General features: G+C 39.5%; 2 protein-coding genes across 2 annotated transcripts in view; one reads left to right on the top strand and one right to left on the bottom strand.

The window, feature by feature from the left end:
* LOC309708055 (uncharacterized protein) overlaps positions 1-15,476 on the top strand; it is a gene marked incomplete at its 3' end in the record, with an annotated part of 236,146 nt that overhangs the window by 192,327 nt on the left and 28,343 nt on the right. The gene's annotated exons all lie outside the window — the stretch shown is intronic.
* Positions 3,487-14,211, bottom strand: LOC309708113 (N-acetyllactosaminide alpha-1,3-galactosyltransferase-like; the record flags this gene model as incomplete). Its single annotated transcript, XM_082535886.1, has 5 exons — positions 3,487-4,224; positions 11,914-12,051; positions 13,171-13,260; positions 13,379-13,444; positions 14,183-14,211. The coding sequence occupies 5 exons, from the start codon at positions 14,209-14,211 to the stop codon at positions 3,540-3,542; spliced, it is 1,008 nt and encodes a 335-aa protein (XP_082392012.1). The 3' UTR covers positions 3,487-3,539.

Below are 15,476 nucleotides of genomic sequence, written 5' to 3'. Positions count from 1 at the left end.
ACTGGTAGTCATCACTGTTCTTTAAGGTTTTTAAAAAAAAAGTTGTTAATAATAATAATAATAATAATAATAATAATAATAACAATGACAACAACAACAACAATATTATTATTATTATTATTATTATTATTATTATTATTATTATATTAATATGTTATTAAATAGATGTAAAGGAAAATAATTTTAATTAACAAATGGTGAGTCAATTTTCTTACCCAAAATTAAGTGTGTCATCCAAATTTATATTATGTCTTTCTTCCAGTTTACTAGTCATTGGGAGTTTTGGCATTACGGTAGTGCTCCTTAAACATCTGATGCTGCAAAAATAAGTTGTTTGGAAGATTGTTATGTACAATCACGAGCAACTTCATTAGATACACTTACACTAATATAGCCTTTGTTGCACACCTTGAATATAAGGAAGTAAAACCAACAATAACCAGCAGCAGGTAGCAGAAGATTTCAGAATACCTTGCCCTGTGTATTAAAAAGCATGTTAATTAAACAATGTATTCCTCATCCTGTGTATTAAAAAGATATCTTTTCATTTATGTTTAAACAACAAAAACAACAAGTACTCTTACCTCATAGATGGGGGGAAGCCCTCTCATTTTCCTGCTAAAGAAATTATTGAACAAGGAAGTTCAGTAGTTGGTAGACACTCAAACCTTAAAGAACAGAAATATGTTTTAATTAACCAGAAAGCCTCCCTTTGGTCGAAATAGGGGTTGTTTGGGTGCACACACACACACACACACACACACACACACACACACACACACACACAGAGAGAGAGGGAGATCATTAATGCAAAGGATTGGAGCCGTTTTTGGATTTTCACTTGTTGGCTTTAATATGAACAGTCACATAAAATTCATTCCATTTTTTTGCCTTTGCTTTAATTAAGATGTTTCTTTAAATCTACAACAGCTTCCTTTTCAAAAAGTTTACTGACATAGTAAGGAAGTAGCTAGGGAACTCAGTAAGTTTGAGCAACAATAGCTTAGGGACAGTTTCTACAATAAAGAGGAATTCATCATCATCTGCAGTTCAGCAAAAAAAGTGCCATTAAAAACAATTCAGCAGATCCTCAAGGTATGGATACAGACTGTTTTCAGCTGTAGAGGAAAAGGTACGCTTCATGTACTTATCAACATACAGTTTAGAGGCTTGCATTAGAGTGCTTTGGTGCTTGGGCCTCTTTTATTTAGCACGGTTATACCATTGTGAATTTAGCTATATAAATATGCTCAAGAGTCTATCGTATGTTTGTCATGCAATTAAAAATTCAAAAATATAATTTTTAAATCAGTAACTTTGCAAATTTAGAGGAAACAATTTTGGATAACATATGTGTCACATTTTAAACAGGGTTTGAATAATCAGCGCTAACACAGAGACATTTATGCGCTGGGTATAACAGACATGCTTACTGTGTGAAAGGCCCTCGGATTTCTTGGAGCAGAGAAACACGCTTTACTGTTGCTTTTCTCTACTGTATAAGCAGCACCCGAATGGCAGAAACGCTCTGTGCGGGTAGCAAAGTCGGCTCGAACGCACATCCAGGAATCCGTGTGAAAAAAAAAGGTGTCACTGCAGCTAGGCTCTTAGGATAGTCAGGCTTTTATTTATATTTGCATTCTGGTGTGTTAAAACTAGCAGCCTCTGTGTCCCGCTTGGATCCTCATTCCGAAAATTCAGATATTTAAATAAAATGGTGAATTGGCTAGTGATGAGGAGCCACTTAGATCCGTAAAATGAGGTTTGATTAAACGCTAAGTTAAAACGCTATACCTTGCGGCAGTTGTGAAGTGCTGAGGAAAATACTGTGTCTGATGGGGTGTTTTTTATATAGGTGGACTTGGTTTCAGTTGGCCTCTGACATGATAAGATAAAGGAAACTGTTTGTAATGGAACTACAGTTGGGATGTGTGCTGGGATGCTCTTGATAAGGGAGCCTCTTTTATTGTTTTATGACTTGTTTTGCTGACTGTTGGGGGCCTAACTGTAACCCCCTCTGTCTAACTGTTGCAGAGTTAAGAATCTGTAGATTTTAGAAGTAACACAAGAAAAGTTTATTTCTAAAGGAATACCTGTTGTTTGTGGTGCTCTATTTAAAACTATTGGCCTCTGTGTCTTTTCGGAGCGCTGAAGAAAAAAGTAGTTAAATCATCTATGTGTAATCAACAAGTCTTACTGTTGCAGTGTGTTTGTGACTAGTAGATAATTATAGGGCTAGTTGCATTAAAGGAACCTTGGGGTTGATACAGTGCTAGTGTGGCTAGGTGTGAATATGTGCTTTTAGAAGTATCACAGTTTATTTCTAAAGGGATACATCTTGTTTGTGGTATTCTGTTTAAAACATTTAGCCTGTGAAACTATTAGAAAAGTGAAATCTTCCTAAACTAGTTAAATTAAATGCTGTGTGGGAATACACGGTTTTTAGAAGTATCACTGTTTATTTCTAAAGGGATACCTGTTATTTGTGGCACTCTGTTTGAAACTATTAACCTCTGTGTGTTTCAGAGCACTAAAGAAAAAGCTAGTTAAAATACCCCTAAATTAGTTAAATTAAATCACCTATGTCTAAATAACAGAGCTCTGAGACCTATACAATCCTTTAAAAAGAGTTTAATTAAAACACAAAAAAAAGTGCAGGTATATTACTACTCATGGCCATCATCCAGTGTTTTGTCAGTCCAACCATTTGGTGTTGAGCACATCTCAGTGTTCTTTCTCTAAGTTACTTTATTACAATTGTCACATTTATTCAACATAATTTCACTTCAGTTTGCATAACATTAGCCTGATTTCTTATCATCTTCTTATCATCTTGATTAGAAATACATTGCTCTTTGTACTTCACATACAGTTTTCAATTCTGATTACTTCATTGTAACTTAGAATTTGCTTTCTCTCCTTATATCAGTAAATATGTGAACTTCAGTATTTATCAATCACAATACACCCAAAAATTACTTCTTCTGATTGCCCATTCATAATAAAATCACTTCGTTTTTAAATTATTACCTCTTGATCATATTTTTGATTAGATTCATGATTTGATTAAAGCAAAAATAACTATCAGCAAAAGCACATGCATAAATCTCTGTCAATGCACTCTTTGTTACATTACACCCATGAAAGTTGGATTTTAGGCCTTTTAATTCACTTCTGTCTGTCTTCTTGACACCCTAAATATTCCACAAAAACCTACTGGTCAGAGGATATGCTTCTCTTTATGGTATTTTAAGATTTTAGTACATAAGCAGAATTTTCACCTTTGTTAGCCACCAAACTATAATTAAAGTCTCCAGATTTAGTCACAACCTAAAATATTTACAAAATAATATATAATATTGCAACATAATTACAAAAAAGAACAACAGTCCTCCAAGCCTAAGCATTTAGATTTACCTAGCTGGATTAGATGAGTTTTCAGAAAAGGAAGACGAGCTATTCTACTAGCACACTTAATAATCCAACATAAAATAAGCTAGCCCCTTGCTTATAAAATAATTCCAACTTTGATTTTCAATCTAGCCAGTACGAAGTGTGTCATAATGTTTTGGTGCCCACACTAGGCGGGTGACAAGTATATCCTGCTTGGCCCAAATGCTCTGGTCCCAGCAGTACTCTGGAGACAGCAGCCTACTTGGTTTATTAACCCAAAAGTACTTGTTTAGATGGCTCTCATCATGCCACAGAGCCTCCACATCATTTATTTTATCCTCCATGATAGCCAGATAACAGGCATCTACCAAATGCTTTACATTTTGCCACGTTCCTCCAAAGATAGCAGCATGGTAGTAGAAATCTCCAGTTTCCATGAAGGCTTTAGATTTGGGGTTTCTGTCGTAGGTAAACCGGGCTTTTGGTAATTTATAATAGTGGGCATGGAGCAAAGCCACAGAATCACCCAGTGCCTCAGACCCAAATCTCCCCTTAAACTCCTGATCCACATCAAAACAGAAGACATAATGAAATCTGTGACGGATCTCTGACTGTATAGCTTCTGATATTGTCCTCATTCGCATCATAGAAATGTCTTGCCACCTGGTGTGCTTTCCCACCTGGATAACCTTTATGTTTCTGTGAGAAGCAAGTGTGATGTTTGGTACTTTGTCTGGTAAGTCTGTAAACACATAATACGTCACTGGTAATCCCAACATAAAATGTTGTTCTGCTGAGATGAGGAAAGTCTTGAGGTAGGCATCCAGGTACCTTAATGAGAGACAGAGAAAAACAAATGATTTTTTTATTTGTAAATTATTGCAAAACAATACAAAACCCATCCTGTTTGTATATTTCTTCACTATCTTTGATGCACAAAAAGTAATTATTTCAATCTGAGCCAAGGTTCAATCGTCCGCACCCAACAAACAGCAAGGCAAGCTGGTGTTTATTGGTTATGGGTCATAAAGGCCAACTACTCCAGATACTAATTACCAATTACATTTTTAAAAGCTAAAAAAAAAAAAAAAAGCAACAAAGAAGGCAACATGCAAGAAAGCAAGAAAAGACCTAGACATGACTATAATGCTAATGCTAATAATAATAATAATAATAATAATAATAACAATAATAATAACCGTAGATGTATGTGCACAAATTTATTCAGGTTTAGATGTCTGGATTTCAAAACAGTTTGGTCAAATTTCTTTGTATTTGAGCATGAATTGGAGCACATATTTGTGACTCCTCAAAAGTTACACAGAAATCCATGTACACATTTGTAAGCATTTGTTTGTGCTTGTGGATCTTATCATATGCATTTGCAACCCTTTTGCAGGGGTATAAGGCACATTTCCCCCCATAAACTAAAACTAGAGTCACCACCTCATGATTACTTATGTGGGCTAGAGAATTTACAGTTTAAATTCGCCATATTGAACTGATTCAGGCATAGGTATTGTAGTGTTTTCAACGAGGATGTTGGTGACACCGAGTTAAACCACAAATGAAGACCCTGGAGTTTAGTTGCAGCTTGTTTAATTGTCTCCATGAACATGTGGTGAAAACTGAAATGACAGAAAATAAACTCCATCTCAACAGGCAGAAGCATGTTTACATCAATAAAGTGCATTACTCTCACTAAAACATTCATGTTAGCAAATACACAATATCCAAAGTTATCTGTACAAACTGTCATATAAAGTAACTTACGGCGTTCCGGCCTGATAATTCGGAGTAGATGGCATTAGATTACATCTCCATACTGCCTTTAGCATGAGCCTGTTTCTCAGCAAAACCGAGCGCTTGACCCAAACCGGAAGTGCTCGACCGGAACCGGAAGTGCCCCGCCAGAACGGGAAATACGTTTTAGCGATATTTTCCTTTTAACTAAAACGTATGAACAACATGAATTATTCATTTTAACAACACATTAATTTTTTAATGGCAAATCTTTTTAGAATTATTTATTTCAAATTTATGAACCTATTTATTCAGAGAAACGCCTTAAGGGCAACACACTCCCCGCCTGGCCTCTCGAGGCCACTATGCTAAACGAACATTATGCATTCAGTCCTTTGGCATGAGGAGGATAACTTCTGTAACTGGTCGCATAAATGTCTTTATGCACCCTTCAGTACATATCTTTACCTCAATTTTCCTTACTCGATCGTCCTTGCTTGGGAATGTGGCAGTGACCCTGGCCATGGGCCAGCTGTTTCGTGCAACCTGCTTGTCCTTGAGCAGAACCAGGTCACCAACTTGGAGGTTTCTGCACGACCCGGTCCATTTCTGCCTTTGCTGCAATGTGGGTAGATACTCTCGCCTCCAGCGTGTCCAGAACTGGTTGGAAAGGGCTTGGACCCGTCTCCATTGTTTGTTGTAGAGGTCTTTATCCGAAAAGTCTCCAGGTGGGGATAGGAGGCAAGATTTCTGCGTAAGGAGCATTGAAGGGGATAGGACGAAGGGGTTCTCTGGATCAGAGGATACTGGGACGAGCGGCCTTGCATTTATTATGGCTGTAACCTCAGCCATGAGTGTGCATAACACGTCGTGAGTCAGTTGAACCTTATTTTGTAGTAGCATGGAGTCCAGGATTCTGCGGGCGACTCCGATCATGCGCTCCCAAGAGCCTCCCATGTGGGATGCGTGTGGTGGATTAAACTCCCAACTGCAGCCTTGGACAGTTAGGCACTGTTGGAGTGATTTATCCATTCCAAGTTCCTTTGAAGTGCTAATAAAATTGGTGCCACGGTCAGATAGCAGCTGTTTGGCGGGGCCTCTCAGGGCGAAGAAGCGGCGGAGGGCGTTTATGCAGCTGGATGTGTCCAGAGATTCGATTACCTCAATATGCACAGCTCTCGAACTCATGCAGGTAAACATGATGGCCCACCGCTTACTTTCAGCTACTCCGCCCCTGGTACGCCTGGTTGTTATGGACCACGGTCCAAAGACATCAAGGCCGACGTAGGTGAAAGGAGGACAAGTTTTTAGGCGTTCAGGTGGTAGGTCCGCCATGAGTTGTTGTTCTTGTTTTCCACGTAGTTTGCGGCAGGTTAAACATTTGTGGATTACTGAATTGACTAGTTTTTTGCCGCCTAAAACCCACAGCCCAGCAGCTCTGATTGCTCCTTCCGTCAGATGACGACCTTGGTGCCTTGTTAGCTCGTGATAATGGCGAGTGAGCAGAAGGGAGATGTGACTGTTTTTTGGAAGAATTACTGGGCTCTTTTCAACACTCTCAATTTCTGCGTGTTTGAGTCGGCCTCCAACAGAAATGAGACTGTCCTGTAACATTGGGCTGAGCTTCTTGAGGGGGCTCTGTTTTGAGATTGGCTTGCCAGCATCAAGGGCAGAAAGTTCCTTCTCAAAGTATGCCTTCTGTGTCTCTTTGAAGATGACAGTTTTTGCTTGAGCAATCTCCTCTGGAGTTTGAGGCAGATGACATTTGTGCCAGCCTTTGCATTTTTTGTTTGGATTAGTCCCATTGAAGGACTTTGCAATGTGGATAAGATTTGCTATGGCTCTGACTAAAGACTGAAAAGTAGAAAAGTGCTCAAAACGCTTACAGATGAGTACTTGGAGGTGAGTGACGTAAGTTTTTACTTCTGGTCTAATTTCTGAGTCTTTATCTGGTTCAATCAGGTCAAACCTTCCACTCAGTTGTGTTGTCTCTGCGGCAGGACGGTGGATGAAGGGTGGTCCGGTGAACCAGGTGGACTTTTTTAGTTGGAATGCCGACAGTGACCTAGACGCATGGTCTGCTGGATTTTCCTCTGTGCGCACATAATGCCACTGTTCTGGCTTTGATGACTGGCGAATGCGCTGTACTCTGTTGTGAACATATGTGTAAAACCTTTTTGACTCATTACAGATGTAGCCAAGCACTACTTTACTGTCCGTATAGAAATGCACTGCATCAAAGTCTAAGTCTAACTCATCTTGGATGAGGTCAGCCATTTCTGCTGCCAAGACGGCTGCACATAGTTCAAGTCTTGGTATTGTAGGTTCTGACAGGGGGGCTAGTTTTGCTTTGCCCATTATGAACCCAACCTCGACCTTCCCATCTGTTTGAACTGCCTTTAAGTAGGCCACAGCTCCTATGGCCTTAGTAGATGCATCTGAGAACAAACACAGTTCCTTTCGCTTTGCTCGACTTAGTGAGGTGGATGTGTAGGTTCTGGGAACATGTAGTTCTCTTAGATCCTGAAGGGAATTTCTCCATGTTTCCCATCTGCTTCGTTTGTCCTCTGGAAGGGGTACGTCCCAATCTGAACATTCTGAAGTAAGCTCTCTGAGTAGGGCCCTTCCTTGGATTGTAATGGGTGCCAATAGGCCCAGGGGATCGAAGACGCTATTGACAGAGGACAATACGCCACGGCGAGTGAATGGCTTGCTTGAGGTGGCCACTGAGTAAGTGAATGTGTCTCTTGTTATTTCCCAAATGAGTCCAAGGCTTCGCTGGGATTGTGTCTCTTCACCACTTAAATCTAAGTTTTTAATGACAGGAGCACAATCTTCTGGGCAGAAGGCCTGCATAACTGCCTGAGAGTTGGAAACGAACTTATGCAGGTGTAGGTTGGATTCAGCGAGTGAGGCTTGTGTTCTTTGAAGCAAGTCTATAGCCTCAGCAGGAGAGGGGACAGAGATCAAGCCGTCATCTACGTAAAAGTGCCTCTCCACGAACTTTACTGTATCTGCACCATAGTCTTTCGAACCTGCTCTGATGGCCTTGCGTAGTCCATAAATGGCAACAGCGGGGGATGTTGAGTTGCCAAACACGTGGACTTTCATCCGGTACTCGACAACTTCGTTGTTTGGGTTGTTGTCCCTATGCCACAGAAAACGGAGGAAGTTGCGGTGGTCTTCGCGTACCATAAAACAGTGAAACATTTGCTGTATATCTGCCATGATTGCAACACTTTCTGTCCGGAAGCGGAGAAGAACTCCGACAAGTGTGTTGTTTAAATCAGGGCCAGTAAGGAGGACACTGTTAAGAGAGACACCCAAGTACTGGGCGCTAGAATCGAAGACAACCCTGATCTGATTGGGTTTTTGGGGGTGGTAGACTCCAAATGTTGGAAGATACCAACACTCTTCTCCCTTTTCCAGTGGGGGGGCCACCTCAGCGTGACCATTGGAGAGGATTTTTTCCATGAAGGCCACATAATGCTCCCGCATTTCAGGTTTCCTATTAAGGGTGCGTTTTAAGGAGGAGAACCTCGTGGCTGCCTGCTGTCTGTTGTTTGGTAATTGCTGGCGGGGTTCCTTAAATGGAAGTGGGGCGACCCAACTGTTGTCCACGTCTCTGTACATAGTATTGTCCATCATTTTTAGAAAGAGAGTGTCCTGTATTGAGTGAGCTGGTTTGTTGTCGTTATCTGTCCGGTTAAAAACTGTTTGACCCAGAGTTTGTTCGGGCGCTTTACCTGGCCTGTTTGTGTGTGGCATTTCTTTGAGTTGCAGGAGGCTACTGCATGGTTTGAAAACTGTAGGGCGGCCATTTTCCAGAACGACTGTCTTCAGGGTGCTGACTGTAGGCCTATGGACATTACCCAGACAGACCTCCCCAACTACAACCCACCCTAGGTCTAGGCGCTGGGCGAAGGGGGCATTATGGGGGCCGTTAATTCTCTGCCTGACCTTGTGTGCCTGTAAAATGTCTCTCCCTAGTAGCAGGAGTATTTCGGCTTTAGGGTCTAGCTCTGGGATGTACTTTGCTATGGTACGGAGGTGCGGCTGGTGTAGCACTGCGCTGGGAGTTGGGATTTCATTCCTATTGTTAGGGATGTCCTGACACTCTATGAGCGATGGTAGAGGGATCACCACTGACCTATCCAGTGACTCGATATGGAAGCCTTCAGCTATTTTACCCCATGTTTCTACAACACCAGAGCATGTTCTAAGATTGTAGGAGAAAGGTTCACTTTTAATGTCAAAAAGTTCGAAGAACTCAGGCTTGGCTAAAGAACGATTGCTCTGATCGTCTAGTATTACATATGCCTTAACAGCTCTGTCTTTGTCACCTTTAGGGTACACCCATGTGAGACATATCTTGGAACATGAACGTCCCCACTGACCTGGACCGCACACGTCTGTGCAGCTTGTTGTGACATCAACCATGTCATGACTGTTTTCTCTCTCCCCGCCATTCTCTTGTGCCGGAGGTGGAGCCTTGTTGGTCTGTGGTGGAGGACCGGGATGCATGGCTGCATCGTGACTTGTGCTGTCACATTCAGAACACTTTACCGAAGATTTGCATTCCTTCGCAAGATGAGTATCTGAAGAACAGCATCTGAAGCACAATCCTTTCTCTTTGAGGAAGGCCTTCCTTTCGTCCAGTGCTTTATTCCTAAATGTTCTGCATCTTTTGAGCGGGTGTGGCTTGTTATGTAGTGGGCAGTTCCGGTTAAAGTCCTTGTTAGGGGGAGAAATATAGGTTTTGTGTACAGTAATTGGCTTGCTGGAATTTAAGTTTTTTGCAAAAGGTTTTTCTGGTTTTAAGTTTTGCTGTTGGAAACTTGGATCATTGCGTTTCTTTGCCTCTTTACATATGAATTCACAGAAGTACTCAAAAGGTGGGAAACAGCCTTGGTTGTTCTCTTTATATTGAGAGCCGTGTGACATCCACCTCTCCTGAAGTCCATATGGGAGTTTGTCTACGATTGGGCTGATTCCACGAGAAGTGTCCAGATAGAGTAGACCAGGCAGATGGCCGTCTTCCTTAGCGCCTTGAATCTCTTGCAGTAAATCTCCTAGTTCACGAAGCTTGACATGATCTTTGACTGTTATTTTGGGGAAACTGTCCAACCGTTGGAAAAGTGACCTTTCGATTATTTCTGATGCTGCATAACATTCATTCAGTCTTTCCCATGCTTTGCATAGAGCTAATGTGGGGTTGTTGACATATACTGAACGTATGCGTTTCACCTGATCACTTGACTCTCTCCCTAACCACTTTGTCATGAGATCTAGCTCTTGAATGGGGGTGAGTTGGACTTCAGCTGTTGCACTGGTAAATGAAGAGCACCATGCTCTGTAGTTCTCTGGCCTATCGTCGAACTGGTAAAGGCCTGAGATTATTAAATCTCGACGTGCCATGTATTGGGCAAAGGGCTCTGCTGGATTTAAAATGCTGGCCGTGGTGTTATAGTTATGCTGAGGTACGAATGGTGAGCCGCATGGGTTGAGAGAGGTATTTTGTTTCTCCACTTTAGGTTTTGTTTCACCTTTCAGCTGGCTGGGCTTATTTAGAGCAGCAATATTATCTTTGGTAAGTCTTGTTTCAAAGTTGATGGGTTGTGGCTCTAAATTGCCTTCTTCAGAGGGATGCCACGTTACAAATGTGTTGGGTGAACTTGCTTGGGGGCAAGAAGTGGTTGGTAATTTTTGTGGACTGGGAGATAGCTTGGTCTCCATTTGAGATCGTACATATTCGTTTGTACGTTCTAATTTTACGCTTTCTGATGGAGATTTTCTACTCTCAGGTTCTTCTTGTATAGCTTCAGCTTCCTCTAGCACTTCTGCTTCAGCTACAGCAGCATCAGCTTCCCTCTGTAATGTTAACACTTCTAATTCTGCATCTATTTTTGCCTTTTCCAGTTCGCTTTGAGCTTTTTCAACCTTTAACTGTGCTTCTTTTGTTGCATAGCATGCTCTCACCTTGGCAGCCTCTGCTTTAGCTCGAGCATGGGCAGCGCTTACTGCTGATCCAGATGAGCGGCTGGTCCTTAAACTGCGTGCAGACTTGTTACTGGATGCCATTTTGACCGTGATGAATCACCAGTAGCCGCCTTTTCACTGTAGTGTTTTCAACGAGGATGTTGGTGACACCGAGTTAAACCACAAATGAAGACCCTGGAGTTTAGTTGCAGCTTGTTTAATTGTCTCCATGAACATGTGGTGAAAACTGAAATGACAGAAAATAAACTCCATCTCAACAGGCAGAAGCATGTTTACATCAATAAAGTGCATTACTCTCACTAAAACATTCATGTTAGCAAATACACAATATCCAAAGTTATCTGTACAAACTGTCATATAAAGTAACTTACGGCGTTCCGGCCTGATAATTCGGAGTAGATGGCATTAGATTACATCTCCATACTGCCTTTAGCATGAGCCTGTTTCTCAGCAAAACCGAGCGCTTGACCCAAACCGGAAGTGCTCGACCGGAACCGGAAGTGCCCCGCCAGAACGGGAAATACGTTTTAGCGATATTTTCCTTTTAACTAAAACGTATGAACAACATGAATTATTCATTTTAACAACACATTAATTTTTTAATGGCAAATCTTTTTAGAATTATTTATTTCAAATTTATGAACCTATTTATTCAGAGAAACGCCTTAAGGGCAACACAGGTATGCCTACATTTCTTATTCATTCTATTCAATTCTATTAACTAGAAGGCACCACTGTATAATAGCCAAGGAATACAGTTTTTATGGAGGAACCGACCGTCCCACAGCAAACACAGTAAGGGCCACTGATGACTTTTCTCCTATGTGCTTTTGATCAAAAAGATTTGGATCAAACATTCCCTCCCAGATGATAGGAGCATTCCAAGATGTTGATGTCTGAACTGCTGGTCTGGCCCTGGATTAAAAGAACAAAACAAACTAGAAAGCGAAAATTTCAGAAGAAATTTTAAGTGTGCCTATGCCGCTGCCAATGAGTGTAGTTTGCCATTCATACGGCTACAAAAAAAAAATCCAAATAAGGGTAGACAGGCCGTACTACTGCTGGCATACCACTAGAGTGAGCCAACACACCACAAATTAAGTGAGTGAGCCAACACACCACAAAGTAAGTTTCACTTTCGTTTCAAGTTAAGTTTCACTTTCCTTCCCATTCATTTCAATGGGCAAAAACTAGCATTAAAATATTCATATTTAAAAAACTATAGAAGTAATAAACACCAAAAGTCATAGCACACCATTCCTGATCCAGCTGCACAAAAAGGAAAATAATAATAATAAGAATAAATAGTAATAAGTGTGCCTTTTGGCATAGGCACACTTAATAAATCCGAGAAATAGTAATAACTGTGCCTTTTGGCATAGGCACACTTAATAATAATAAGAATAATAAATCGGAGAAATAGTATTAAGTGTGCCTTTTGGCATAGGCACACTTAATTAAAACACAATCTATATATTCTTGTTTAAATTAATTCAGGAACATGTCCCTATATATGTGATAATGAATATGAGGAACTAAAAACAACTTGAATTTACAGTTCACCAGAGATGTTAATTCATTTGTAACAGTACAGCTGTTATCAGTGTTTTGACTGTTTTTAATCATGAAACTCTCTAAAGACTGTTCTTCCAGTGTTTCTTTTGCTTTTTTGTCCTTTATTGAGAGTGAAAAAATCTTACTTATGAACACTCCCAAGCAGGTTATTTTATTCTATAGTTAGTTTGTGTTTTATTGTGTAAATGCTTCTTTAATCATGTCGCTCTGGTTTTTCTTTCTTCCTTTTTTTTAAACACACTTTCAAATTTGGTTACTGTCTGCTTGTCACAAGTGCTATTGTAACATTAACCTCCAAAAATATTTTATTTTAACTGTACTTTGATGCAGAAGTTTCCTAAATTGTGTGCACAAGCTGCATGTGTTTATTCTACTAAAAACAACATCTTAAAAATCAAATACAAGTATGGGACATTATAATTACCAGACAATGGTGTCCAAATTTTGAATATCTCTTACCCAAAGTTAAGTGTGTCATCCAAATTAATGCTGTGGCTTGGTTCTTGTTCAGGATATAATTTTATCATTAGGATAGTGTTCCTTAAATATCTGATACCGGAAAAATAAGCACCACAAGACATAACAAAATAAATTGTTTGAAAAGGTTGCTACATCATATAGATATTACATATCAATATGCTTTTGAAAATAGTGCCTTAATACATACCTTGTATATAAGGAAGTAGAACCGAGGATGATCAACAGCAGACAGCAGAGGATTCCATCATTTTTACTTAGAGAAATTAATAAAAAATAATAATATTAAAAATAATACTAAATAAATAAATCAAATAAAGTTTGGGCCTCACTTCATTGTTTTTCCTTTGACAGGTATACCAATATTTAGCATCAATTAACAGATAAATGTCTTTACATAGGTAATTCATGAAGATTGCTAAAGCCTGAGTCATGCAGGCTTACAATGCTGTTGGTGAATATTTTGGGAACCATCATTCAATGGGGGAAAATGTGTATTCCGCTATTGCTTGCAATGCTAAAAGCCACTATAGTGAAACTAGTCAAAAAGCTGTATATGGTACTGCACTGAAAACCTCCTTGCAATTGGTTAGGTCACTAGTGGGCTAGAAGGTAGTAATAATAATGTCTGGCTCCAAAACACTGACATGGTGGCAGCCAAAATGTTGTCCAGAAAGTCCAAAATCAATTGGGGACATTATGGTTATTTTTATGTGTTTTATTCCTACAGATAAAAAAAAAAACAAGGTAAGAAAAACAATAAGTTAGAAAGATTTCTAGAAATGCTCTCTCCTTCACTTGATACAAGTTTGTATAAAATAGAATCAGGAAAAGTGAAATCAATCCTCTTCTGATTACAATGGAAGAGTCTCGTTTGTTGTCAACTCACAATTCAAAATCCAGTTTCTGTAATAATAATGCCCCCCCCCCCACACACACACACACAGACACACACTCCAACCAACAGCACCACCATCTTGGCCCACGCTCCTACCTCATTGTTAGGGAAAACAGCCCTGTCATTTTCCTCTTAAGCAGCGTTCTGATGGAGGAGAAAGGGATGGCTGGTTGACAGGATTTGACCTTTTTGAAAAAAAAAAAAATCGTGAGCCCAACCTTGGGATAAATAAAGTAAAGTAATAAAGTATCTTATTTCATGTAAGATATTTTCATTATCTTACATTCATTTCCTGCATAACCTGCCATATCCATAAATTATAAACTGCTCAAAACTGTTTTAGACCAACAAAGTCTATTGCTCATTTTTACAATTAAGATCAATTGATGTAAATCCGTGAATGTGAAAGCTTGATTCATTTTATCCAAAGTCTAAGCTACATCTGCAACTCCTCCTATACTATCCTATACTTTGACCCAAACATCAAAATGATCTAGTGGCATCTAGGATTAATTTCTCCAATCTATAGCTTAAAGAATGTTTTTACCATTGAAACTTAAACCAATATGTCATAAAATTGTGCCTATCTTAATTAAGGCAGATGGACATTGGTGGGAAGTAGCTTTAGAACTGAGTGACAGTATAGTGTAGCATACAGAAGGTGACATGAGTATTGAACACATCACCAATTTTCTAAGTAAAAGTATTTCTAAAGGTGCTACTGGCATGTTGGTAGCAACCCATCGAATCAACACATTCAAATAAATCAACCCATAGCGGTCCATAAAAATTGCGTAATAATGAAAACTGAAAGACCAGTCAAGTATCGAATATGTTTACAGAAATGTATTTAATATTTCATACAAAATCCTTTGCTGGTGATGACAGCTTCAACACACCTCCTGTATGGAGAAACTAGTCGCATGCATCAAGTGTGATTTTAACTGATTCTTCTACACAAACAGTTTTCAAATCCTGAAGGTTCAGTTGGCCTCTTCTATGAACTTTCCATAGATTTGATCATGTCTGTGGGTTCTCAAGAAATTTCATCGACATGTTCAAAACAAAATGTTTTTCCAATTAATAAAAAGAAAAAAGACAGGGAGCACAAAATGGAGTGTCTTAAACTGGTACAACCTGTATGGGGAACATACATATGTATATTTTTTTTACATTATCTCCGGTGCCATTGTTTAAGTCAGTTGAATGCACAAGTCCAGTAAAACCAGTTTTATTTGTACCTCTTGAGAGACAGCAACCATTTACCATTAGATTCCTGGCCACAAACCTGTGTTAGTGTTAATGATGAGAATAACAAGAAATTTGTTAAAAATGAAATGAAAAAAAAAAAGTACTGTAGTCTAAATCTTCCATGTTTAAAATTTAAACA

Source organism: Aulonocara stuartgranti, assembly GCF_965226115.1.
Source record: "Aulonocara stuartgranti genome assembly, chromosome: 1".
NCBI lineage: Eukaryota > Metazoa > Chordata > Actinopteri > Cichliformes > Cichlidae > Aulonocara > Aulonocara stuartgranti.
The sequence above is the reverse complement of the archived record's forward strand: the minus strand, read 5'-3'. Positions and strand labels throughout refer to the sequence as shown.